Below are 12,787 nucleotides of genomic sequence, written 5' to 3' on the forward strand. Positions count from 1 at the left end.
ACGAATACTATTAAAACATAAAAAAGGAAAGGACAGACAGACTGTTGGCGAGGCAGCCTTTGCTCACTTTTGCCTCAGTCTTAAAGCGCAGTATCTAAATAAATCCATCAGCCTTGGCTTTTCAGTGCAACTCTTTTGCATTGGATTTGTTGCACTGTCTGCCACAATGTGGAGCCTAGATATTAGCTGAGCAATATTGAGTGTTGCATAAAATAGTGGAGGTGGTCAGCCATATGCACAGGAAGAGGAGGTGTAGAAGTGAACAGGAAAATGAATAAAGATAAAGAATTGGGCTGAATCTTCATGGTTTCAGAGGATCGTTCCAAAGTAACAGCTGGTATTCAGCAAACCCATTAATAAAAAAAACTGAACATACAGTTGTGCGTATTCACTAAGTCTGTGACTATTTGCATGACAGATGCCACCATTTAGGTCACTATGCTCCTTCACTAGTCCAGCAGAAGAGGCTGGTGAGATGGATAACATGAATAATGGTGGCCAAACATCATGTTAGAATTGTTTTTTCTAGTAAATCTTTGAGTAGCTTAAAGTCCTTGGTATGTTTAAAAGTATATTGCCCAGAGTTTCTGGTCGGTTCTCTGGATGCTTTCAAGAGAGAGTTAGACAGAGCTCTTAAGGATAGCGGAGTACTGGTTGTGGATGATCAGCCATAATCACATTGAATAGTAGGCCGAATGGCCTACTCCACCTATTGTCTATTGTTGATTGCACAAAAGAATAATTATCGTAATTTGAACTGAAGAGAACTGGTTTCAATTCTAAAGCTTTAAAATTAAAGCTTTTGAATATGTTTTCTGTTGTCTTGGAGTAAAGGAGTTTCTGAAGGGACAGGTTGGAAAGAAATGCAGTTAATGAAGTAGTGTGTTTGGTTCTAAGCACAAAATGGGTTCAAAGGCACTGGTCACGCTTTTTAAATTCAAGGTTCACTTTTTAAGGCAAGCTTACTTTACCTTGGTAGTAACTTGAGATGATTGAAGTATTTGTTTCTGTGTGGGTGGAAAAGCATTCTGGTAAGAGCATCTATTGCGTACCTGCATCTCTTCCAACCTCATCTATTGCGTCCGTTCAAGGACCCAAGCAATCGTTCCAGGTGCGACAGAGGTTTACCTGCATCTCTTCCAACCTCATCTATTGCGTCCGCTGCTCTAGATGTCAGCAGATCTATATCGGTGAGACCAAGCGGAGGTTGGGCGATCGTTTCGCCGAACACCTCTGCTCGGTCCGCAATAACCAAGCTGACCTCCCGGTGGCTCAGCACTTCAACTCCCCCTCCCACTCTGTCTCCGACCTCTCTGTCCTGGGTCTCCTCCATAGCCACAGCGAGCAGCACAGGAAATTGGAGGAACAGCACCTCATATTCCGTTTGGGGAGTCTGCATCCCGGGGGACTGAACATCGAATTCTCCCAATTTTGTTAGTCCTTGCTGTCTCCTCCCCTTCCTCAGCCCCCCTGCTGTCTCCTCCCATCCCCCAGCCTTCGGGCTCCTCCTCCTTTTCCTTTCTTGTCCCCACCCACCCCCGCCCCCGATCAGTCTGAAGAAGGGTTTCGGCCCGAAACGTTGCCTATTCCTTCGTGTGAGCTGCTGCAAAGCAGTTTCTCCAGCTTTTTTGTGTAACCTGGTAAGAGATGAACTCTGCTTAGACCCATTTAGAATGCTATATTCAATATTGGGTTCTGTAACTGAGGAAAGATGTATCAGCCTTGTCGGAAATTCAGTGCAGTTTGACCAGAATTATTATAAAATCTGACAGTTAAATTAGCACTTTGCCTGGATGGTCTAATTGGGATGTTTTCCATGAGCAGGGTAGACGGAAACTTGTCTTGTGGGTGAGTCCAGAACAAGGGGATGTAACCATAGAATAGAGTGGCTTGATTTGGTGTGGCTGGAAACATCTTCACACACAGTAATGGAAAATGTGAACTTTTCCCAAGATCCGAGTTGTTTCTGAGGTTCATAGAACAATTAGTTATAGAGTGATACAGTGTGGAAACAGGCCCTTCAACCCAACTTGCCCACACCGGCCAGCAATGTCCCAGCTACATTAGTTCCACTTGCCTGTGCTTAGTCCATATCCCTCCAACATGTCCTATCCATGTAGTGGATGTAATTCTGGAAGTGGATTGAGTGTTCTTTGGTGGAATGGTACAGCACAAGGCCCTTGATGTAGAAGGCTTTCGACAAGGGCCCACATAAGAGATTAGTATACAAACTTAAAGCACACGGCATTGGGGGTTCAGTATTGATGTGGATAGAGAACTGGCTGGCAAACAGGAAGCAAAGAGTAGGAGTAAACGGGTCCTTTTCACAATGGCGAGCAGTGACTAGTGGGGTACCGCAAGGCTCAGTGCGGGGACCCCAGCTATTTACAATATATATTAATGATCTGGATGAGGGAATTGAAGGCAATATCTCCAAGTTTGTGGATGACACTAAGCTGGGGGGCAGTGTTAGCTGTGAGGAGGATGCTAGGAGACTGCAAGGTGACTTGGATAGGCTGGGTGAGTGGGCAAATGTTTGGCAGGTGCAATATAAAGTGGATAAATGTGAGGTTATCCATTTTGGTGGCAAAAACGGGAAAGCAGACTATTATTTAAATGGTGGCCGATTAGGAAAAGGGGAGATGCAGCGAGACCTGGGTGTCATGGTACACCAGTCATTGAAAGTAGGCATGCAGGTGCAGCAGGCAGTGAAGAAAGCGAATGGTATGTTAGCTTTCATAACAAAAGGATTTGAGTATAGGAGCAGGGAGGTTCTACTGCAGTTGTACAGGGTCTTGGTGAGACCACACCTGGAGTATTGCGTACAGTTTTGGTCTCCAAATCTGAGGAAGGACATTATTGCCATAGAGGGAGTGCAGAGAAGATTCACCAGACTGATTCCTGGGATGTCAGGACTGTCTTATGAAGAAAGACTGGATAGACTTGGTTTATACTATCTAGAATTTAGGAAATTGAGAGGGGATTTATAGAAACTTACAAAATTCTTAAGGGGTTGGACAGGCTAGATGCAGGAAGATTGTTCCCGATGTTGGGGAAGTCCAGGACAAGGGGTCACAGCTTAAGGATAAGAGGGGAAATCCTTTAAAACCGAGATGAGAAAAACTTTTTTCACACTGAGAGTGGTGAATCTCTGAAACTCTCTGCCACAGAGGGTAGTTGAGGCCAGTTCATTGGCTATATTTAATAGGGAGTTAGATGTGGTCCTTGTGGCTAAAGGGATCAGAGGGTATGGAGAGAAAGGCAGGTACGGGATACTGAGTTGGATGATCAGCCATGATCATATTGAATGGCGGTGCAGGCTCGAAGGGCCGAATGGCCTACTCCTGCACCTAATTTCTATGTTTCTATGTCTGTGCCAAACTTGATGCCAAGGCCAATTCTTTTCTGCCTGCACATAATCCATATCCCTTTATTCCATGCATATTCTATTGGCATGTTTCAGTTGAAATGAAATGCCACCAAATCGAGGGAAATGCAAATCCATTGATTTTTTTTGAAATCATCACATTCTAAATAAATATTGGAGCAGGATTGAGAGGATAAGTGCCCTGTTCAGCTGCATTTGTCTGTACATATGGGTTGGCTCGGAAGTATTTGCATGCTCCACTAAATCAGATGGCAATTTTTTGTTTTTTTAACTGATCAATTGTCCTGGGAAGGAATGTCCAAATTATGTATTATAGAGGCATTATTAATAAACATTCTGGTGGTAATTAAAACCTCTGCTGCTGCCCTCAAATGATTGTACATTGTTGCATTAAAGTCTAATACAAGCTAACATCAAGTCTAATACAAGATAACATCATGGAGGATGATGCAAGCTAATTATCGTGGAGGACGTTTTATCACCTTTTCTTACTGATTGCAATCTTTGACTTCAGAAGTGGGGAAATGGCAGAAACTTTGAACTTTTTGTATCTGTCACCATGTTTGTAAACACAATCAAATTCCATTAATAAGAAATTCAGCAGCCGAAATGGGCGAGGATCTTTAAAGCAATCACAAATCTGAAGATGATGGTCTTGTCAGCCTTTCTCCGGTTATTTTGCCTCCAAAGGTCTTAAAATAAATAGCTTTAGAAATTGTAGATTCATTGTATTTTGCGAAAGACCCAGCAGCTTGGAAAATTGTAAATGCGAAATATCTGTAAATTGCTAAAATAGGTCCTATTAGAGTGTTGCTGTAAAATAAATCGTCCCTCTTCAAGAAAGTGGGAGACTAAAGTCAATAAATTATAGACCAAGAATCGAGCCTGATCTTGATTTGGAAAATCGCTGGAAGCCATTATTAAGGAAGTAGTGGCATAGAATGTGATAATTAAAACAAATTACAATTGAAGTTCATTGAAAGTATGAGGGAACTTAGAATCATCGAGCATGGAATTAGCCCTTCTGCCCAGCTTGCCCATGACGACCAAGATGCCCCAACTACTCTTGTTCCATCTGCCTGCATTTGACCCATATCCCCCTCAAACCTTCCTTTACATGTACCTGGCTTTAATGGCCGCGGGACAATTGCCATCGCCAGCCGGGGGCTTTGACTTTGACTCTGACATCGGGGGGGGGGAGTGCAGTGGAGAGATAAGTTTTTTTGGCCTTCCATCACAGCGATGTGATGGATGTTTATGTAAATTATGTTGTGTCTTGGGTCTAATTGTTTGTAATGTATGGCTGCAGAAACGGCATTTCGTTTGGACCTCAAGGGGTCCAAATGACAATTAAATTTATCTTGTACCTGTCCAAATGAGTAAAAATGTTGTTTCTGCCTCAACTACCTCCTCCAATAGTTCATTCCATATACCTACAACCCTGTGTGAAAATGTTTCCCCTCAGGTTCACATTAAATCTTTCCCCTCTCATCTTAAACCTAGATCCTCTGGTTCTTGATTCCATATGTGGCATAAAAGACTATGTGCATATAAACTATATATTCTCCTCATAATCTTATGCACCTCTATTAGATTACTTGTTCGCCTCTCCTCCCTCTCCCCCAAAATTAATTTTACTGTACATGTGCCAATAAAGTCTCATGGTTGGAAGTTGGAAGAGGTTTGGAGGCCATAGAGATCATTAGTGCAATACATGAATGGCAATTACAAATTAAGAAGAAAGCGGACCATGTTCGCTTAAAACAGAAATGGGAGCTTGTAATGGTTGTTAAATCGAATAAGCCCCTGACAGATGGGGCTATTCTTTTATTCCCTTCATGAACTGCAAGGGGATTGAACATGATTTTATTCTATTTAAATATTATCATTGTAGTTGAATATCAGCAGCTTTAAATTTGGATATGCTCACTGTGAATGATTCAAATACCATAAATCTGACTTATTTGTTCAATAGGGGCCCGGAGGACACGTGTTTTGAAGGTGGTGTGTTTCCAGCTATACTAAGTTTCCCACATGATTACCCACTGAGTCCACCAAAAATGCGTTTCACAGGAGAAATGTTTCACCCAAATGGTAAGCAATTGGTATGTGGTCCTGATGGCTTCTGCTTATTAGCTGGAAGAATTTGCTGAACTTTTTCCTTTCACGGTAGTGATGATTTAAGATGTGAACATTCATGTATGCTGTGCATTTTGTGAAGAGGTTGCCTTTTATATTTGATCATTGATTTATTGCTACAGTTTACCCAGATGGGAGAGTTTGCATCTCAATTCTACATGCACCAGGTGATGACCCCATGGGATATGAGAGCAGTGCAGAGCGGTGGAGTCCTGTTCAGAGTGTTGAGAAGATTCTCCTCTCTGTTGTCAGCATGCTGGCAGGTAAAACATAAGTGGGTTATGCTGTTGACCAGGATATGAGTGGGCAGCTGGTATTGTTGCCACCATTTGTCATTTTTAAACTTTTTTCTCTTGTTTTGGATTCCATCTTCTCTCTTTCATGCCCATTATTATAATTTCGCAGTCCCTTGCTTTTCTTTTATCGTTATAAACTACCAGCTATCACCATCTTCCCTTTCCTAAATGCTTGAATATGTTATACTTCTAAGTGTTCACCTGAAATGCTTCTACCTCTATGCATTTTCCTGGCAACTATTGGGAAATGAACAAGATATTTCACATCCTTGGTCCTATGTGATTCTGAGATGAACGTTGGACCACCTTGTCCACCTCTAACGTTGGCTAACTATCAGCCTGCCTTGGTTTGTATGTTGCTGAAACTTTCATCCTTTGTTACCTTTGACGACAACAACTCTTTCTTGATTGGACTCTTTGTCTATTATCCATCTGCTATCTTGACCAATCATTGTTCACCGTTTGTGTTCCCTAACATACATTGACTCCTATCAAGTGATGTACTGTAATAACTTATTACAGGTGCTTAAATGTTCGATCAACGTACGACATACTCTCATCCAATTCAAAACATTACAGAGACTATATTATTCAAAAACTAAAATAAATAAACTCTTCCCTAATGTATCACCCATCTGTGATAAATGTCTGTGTCAAGAAGCTACCATAGCGCATTCTTTTGTTTTTTGTACAAAAATTTCTGGAATGAAATATTTGACATCTTTACAAAATTAATTAAAATAAAACTGGTACCAAAACCAGAATGGATTATTTTTGGAATATCGGAAGGTAACCCTGAACTAAACGTGTTTCAGAAGAATTTACTCAATTACGGGCTAATAATGGGAAAAAAGCTCATACTTAAATTCTGGAAAAATGCGCCTACACCAACAATAAAAATGTGGATATCAAATATGTTTGAAACACTACATCTGGAAGAGATGAGATTCCTCTTAGCAGGCAAAGCAGACCACTTCCAAAAGATGCGGTCTATGTTTTTGGAACTATTACAAGCATAAGGTGCAATAGTAATTTAAATAAATAAATAAATAAATAAAAGGTACCAGGATCTGGCAACGGGGGGTAAAAAAAAACAAAACAACAAAAACAGACTCGGTTGGTAGTCCCCTTTCTGCGAGTTTAATGTTATAATAGAGCGATTGTTTCTCCTTTTTCCTTCTTTTCTAGGGTCTACTTTCTTTCTTTACTTCCTTCTCTAACTTCTTTTCTAAGGGGCTTTCTTTTCTCAACACTCTCCTGCACCTTCACGACTCTTGCGCACTTTCTTTACTTTTTTTACTTCTATCTTTTTCTTAAAGCTCAAAAACTGAAGGGGATTAGCCCCCAAAACAAGCATAAGCTAAAGATGGCTGCAACACAGGCTTGGCAGAGCATCACCAGAGAAGACACCCAGCAACTGGTGATGTCCATGAATCACAGACTTCAGTCATTGCATGCAAAAAATATGCGACAAAATACAAAACATGAATACTTTAATTTACATGACATTGCTGTGTCCCAAACATTATGGTGCCCTGAAATAGGGGAACTATGTATACACACTGCTGTAATTTCTACATGGTGAAACCAAAATGTAGAAAAATGGCCTTTATTAAAATCTGACAATGTGCACTTTAACCACGTCATTTTGCTAATTACAAATCTCAAATTGTAGAGTACAGACACAAATAAATAAATGATCGGTCTTTGTCCCAAACATTGTGGAGGGCACTGTAGGTGAAGACAGGTTATTTGATGGGCAGATTACTGAACAAATGCCAGAGATGATGAGACGGGTGTGATTCCAGCTATAATTTTATTTTTTAATTTATATTATAATTGTTATTAATTTTTTTATACTGTGTAGTTTTACTATAATTGTATTCACTATTCACATTCCTTTTGACATTCTTTCCATAGAGCCTAACGATGAAAGTGGGGCCAATGTGGATGCCTCGAAGATGTGGCGAGATGACCGGGTGCAGTTCTGCAAAATTGCCCAGCAAACTGTGCGAAAATCCCTTGGACTGTGATTGGAAAGCGCTTCAAATGTCTGGGGATTGTCGGCGGTATTTAACTGTTCTTTGCACAAGCAGTTTGTTTCTTGCTATTTGTATTCAAGGATAATGTTAAGGATCATCCTGTTTTCTTTGGTGTTAGAACTAATTTGGCCTACTGTTAAAATTTCACCAGGACTATTGAGTGGCTCCCATTCCTGAAGTGATGTTCTGTTTTCCATTTCGGATGCAAATAGTTTGAACTTGCTTTGAAGAAATAACTGAAGAGGTAAAAAATAACTGCTGCAAAAGACACTTGGTAACATGAGTTTTGTTTTTCCTAAATATTGCTGTAATTGGAAAAGGTTGTATTTCTGTGGGATATCGCTGCTTAGTCCTGGGGACAGTGATGAAACTCTGTTTTAGGCATCTGATTAATCTCTGAATGCAGGAACAAGCTGAATTTTGTTCCTCGCGTAGAAAGCCTTCAGCACATTTTCTTTGCTTGTTATGGTTGCACAGTATGTTGTAGAAATGAGTGCAGCATGGTTTAAAATTTGCAGCAATGTCATTTACCAGGTGATAACTGCATGCACCTGTCCCCATCCAGCATTTGCACAAAAAGTTACAGCATGCTGATGGTTTCTGAGATGGATTTATTCGTAGAGGAAAACTGTGCGCTAGTGCAAGAAGCTTTTAGACAAAAAAATTAAAGAACACGTAAACTACAAGAAGCAGCAAATATCTGGGGAATGTCCCTTCAAAGCACCAATAACATTTCAACTTTATTTCCCACCAGCAGAGAAATCTGATGATGGAGGTATATTTGCCTTCCATTAGAGATGGGTACTGTGTGTGCATCATGCACGCGTTTTGACATGTTTGGTGAATGTCATGCTCCGGAATGAAAAGACTGCTCTGCTTCATAATCGTAACAAGACCTAGACAATATTCGGGCAAATTATCTTCATGCCACACAAATACCAGGCAATGACCATTTCCAACAGGAGAGGCTCTAACCATCTCGGCTTGATAAGCAGTTGCATTATTGAGCTCTTGCATTTGATATCCTGAAGTTGCTATTGACCAGAAACTCCGCTGGATCAGAACTAAAATCTTCCAACTACACGAGCAGGAGGAGACTTGTATCTGGTAGCAAGCAAATTATTTTCACAATCTTCGAGGCACAAATTGGGGTGAGATGTAATACTCTCTACTCTTGATCTGCCTTTAACACCATAATTCCAACCAAACGCTTGGACCTCAGACTCAGCACCCATCTTGGCAACTGGATCCTTGAATTCTTGACCGATAGACTACAATTAACAAGGACAGATAACAAAACATCTTCTACGATAATTTGCAACACTCCTGTCCCCAAGCTGTGTTCTCAGCCCCTTTGTATACACTCACGGCTGTGTAGCCTAATACTCCTCAAACTCAACTTTGCAAATGACACCACTAGCGTGCCAGATCCCAGAAAATGACCAGACAGAGCACAGCAAGGAGAGAGAGAGAGAGAGAGCTTAGTAACTTGGTGTCAATACAGCAATCACTCCCTCAACGTCAGCAAAATGAAAGAGCTGGTCATCGACTTCAGGAAAGGGGGTGGAGTAAACTCCCTGAAGTGGATCGATGGTGCTAAAGTGGAGATGATTGAGAGCGTCAATTTCCGAGCTGTAAATATCAAAAACAATTCAAGTACATTGATACTTTGGACAAGAAAGCACACCAATGCCCCTCTTTCCTCAGAAGGCCAAGGATACTCGGCAGGCCTCCAATTATTCTTGCCAATTTCACTAGAAGCATCGTAGAAAGCATTGTAATTGGATGCATCACAGCTTGATATGCAATGGCTGTGCTCAAGACTTCAAAAAAATTACAGACTGTTGTGAATCTGCAGCCCTGTTCATCACATAAACAAGCCTCTGTTTTCCCCTCTGTATTCCCCCACCCCACCTCCCATAGACTCCAACTATACTTTGTGCTGCCTCTGGAAGGCCGCTAATGTGACCGTTTAAACCCGTCATTTTCTCTTCTCCCCTCTCCCATCGGGCAGAAGATACAAAAGCTTGAAAGTGTTTACCACCAGATTCAAGAACAGCTTCTTCCCTGCTTTTTCAGACTCTTGAACTCTTGTATGCTAAGGATGAATTCCCAATCTTCCAATCTACCTCGTTGCAGCTCTTGCACTTTATCAGTACTTTCTCTGCATCTGTACACTATGTTCTACACTGTTTATTTTTGATTTTGCGCAACCTGATGTATTCATGTATAGTATGATTTACCTGGATAGCATGCAGAGCAAATCTTTTCAGTGTATCTTAATATATGTGACAATAATAACTTGGTACCAATACCAATGCTCTTTTGAGTATGAGTATTAAGCATGACATCACCCTGTCTATAGCAGCCCTCTTAATTGGCACCAATCTAAGCATTATTTCCCTTTACCAATTGTACATAGTGACTGCAAATATAAATCTATAAATGCACTCTAGTTACTCTAGATCACTCCAACAGAGTTCTACCAAGGGGGAGCAGGCATATGAGAATACAATCACTGCAGGTTCCGTTCCTAGTTGCCCGCCATTTTCTCTTATAAATATTATGCTGTTCCTTTACTGAGTCACACTCCTGGAAATCCTACACTGACAGGACAATGGGAGTGCTTTCATCAGAAGAATTGCAGCAGTTCAAGAAGACGAATCTCCACTGCCTTCTCACGGGAATTGGGAATGGGTCATTAAATGATGGGTCTTAAATTAAGGCCATATCCTGACTTTTATTAATTGCTTTAATTTTTTTCCCACTTCTTCCTAGAAGTAACAAAATGCTTGCCTGATTATTTAATAAAGTTATTTCAATGGATAATAGTGAAAATTGTGATTGTACTCAATCTCATTCACTGCAAAGTATGTCCTACTGTCACTTCGTCTACTCCGCAGCAAAGTATATTGTTTTACTTTCTTTTGATGATTCCTTAACATAAATAGCAACAAATTCCAAATATCTTGTATGTTTCATCCACTTACTGTTATGCTGTAGTCATTTAATAGCACAATTCTTTCCAGCAGAGTAGTCTATTGGTAGAAAGATGGAACAATCTTACTGTGATTGTGGAGGTGCAAGACTTTAAAAACAAATACAGTAAGTATACCACCACAATGTCTGTTGGAATAGCTTCCAGACAGTGGACTTCAGCGACTGATATGATTGGGACCACTCTACAATCCCCAATCTGACTCCAGCACAAGCTGTACAGAATTACAGGTAATTTATAACATTTAAATTGGCTACCTGTTCTGTATTCGTGTATGTATTTCACATGGGCCTCTGCCACACAGTACTAGCTTTCATAATTCATCACTCTCCATCTCCCGTGTCTTTTGACCAGTCATGAAAATCTATGTATATCTGCTTATCCTCTCAACTTCATAAGAGCAAGATGCTCATTCCTTGGATAAAGGAAATATTTCTGTAACAACAGGCGCCCCATGATGTTCTAAAGATGGGCCTCGGACACGTTTGATCAGAATGGAAGGAACAATGTTCTGCCCGATTCTCGTTTTTCAACATCTGTGACACAGTGACATCTGTGTCTTTACTGGAGCAAAATATCACAATATATATTTTGTGTCAGTGCTATTATTTAAAGCTTTCACTCTCTTTTTTTGTTCTCAGAGGCCACACGGGCAACACTTGCACTTATTTGGCTGAGCAGTTGAAAAATAATGAAACGTGCCAGAGGCTTGCTTTTCAGAAACTGAACTATCAGGCAGTCAGCTTGGGAATTCCAGTGTCCAAAACTAGATTGACCCCAGTTTACAACTCTGATTCAATGGTGCCAATAATTAGAACATTTGGAAGGCAGTAACAGTTGCAGCTTGTATGCGCAGATTCATAACAGTAGATTAGTGAAACAAATCAGCAGCTTTACTGCAATAAAGCTTTTCTTTACACAGAATAATAATTGTAGGACGTTATTGTTAATTAAGATTTAAGGGAGTGCCATATGTTTTTGGATTGTTGATATCTTTTGCTCTCTATATTTACTGTAGTTTATAATGTCACAGAACTATAGTGGTTGAATGAGTGGAACCTATTTATGTTTGGTATACTGTATTTTGAGACCTGTATTCACCTTGAGGTCTATTGAAGAAATTGAGAAAGCATGACTGTACGAGTCGACTTCTTATAGTTCCAGATAGAAATAATGAGTTCTTCTCTATCCAATTCCAAGTGTTGAGCAGTCCACAATCTATAATTATGTAATTGGTTTAGGTTTTGACAATCCAGTTTCATGAAAAGAAGAAATGGATTGTGATGCTGACAGATTGCTTCTGATAATGACAATTAGATGATTGGCTATGGGATTCTTGTGTTTCGTTTTGTACTGAAGCTGAGCTAAAATCGGTAATTTTTGAGAAACGTAAATGGTTTGGATGTGTTACCATTAGTCACCATTAGTTAGGAACTCTAAATAGAATATGACAGCCTGAAGGGTTTCCAACAGTTCTTAGGCAGGTCATCTAACTTCCAGACCTAATTTCTACCATTGAATAGACTGACGCTGAGCTGTACTGTATCTCAACTCAAAACACCCATGTATGTTCTATATTCCCCTATCTATCATTAACAAAATCTAACATTATTTAAAAAATGTTGGTCTTGCCTTAAACTTTGTTCATAATGCTCTGCATAATAAATTACATGAAGTATTGTGACAGCTGTAAAGGCATATGAAAGTGAATTTTACAAGGATATTATTGGCACTGGAAATAGAGAGGGAATGAGGGAAGGGGGGTGGTAGTACTACTTAAAACTGGATTTTTAATACCATTGGGTCTAAGCTACTCAAGTGGAATGTGGGGAGTTCCTTCATTTTGCATGTGGTGAAGCCTTACTGCCAATTGAGAAGGCCCAGGACAGAAAGGTCGGTCTGGGGATGCGAAGTGAGGTTAAAT

At 40.3% G+C, this 12,787-nt stretch overlaps 1 protein-coding gene across 1 annotated transcript in view; it reads left to right on the forward strand.

Moving 5' to 3' along the window:
* Positions 1–10,703, forward strand: part of ube2g2 (ubiquitin-conjugating enzyme E2G 2 (UBC7 homolog, yeast)) — a 47,311-nt gene extending 36,608 nt beyond the window's left edge. Inside the window, exons 4-6 of the mRNA XM_055638431.1 lie at positions 5,364–5,482; positions 5,650–5,790; positions 7,744–10,703. Of these exons, the coding sequence (XP_055494406.1) occupies positions 5,364–5,482; positions 5,650–5,790; positions 7,744–7,856 (373 nt within the window). The 3' untranslated portion in view covers positions 7,857–10,703. The remainder of the gene's footprint in view (positions 1–5,363; positions 5,483–5,649; positions 5,791–7,743) is intronic.
* The last annotated feature ends 2,084 nt before the right edge of the window (positions 10,704–12,787 follow it).

The sequence above is a fragment of the Leucoraja erinacea genome, chromosome 7, assembly GCF_028641065.1.
Source record: "Leucoraja erinacea ecotype New England chromosome 7, Leri_hhj_1, whole genome shotgun sequence".
Lineage (NCBI taxonomy): Eukaryota > Metazoa > Chordata > Chondrichthyes > Rajiformes > Rajidae > Leucoraja > Leucoraja erinaceus.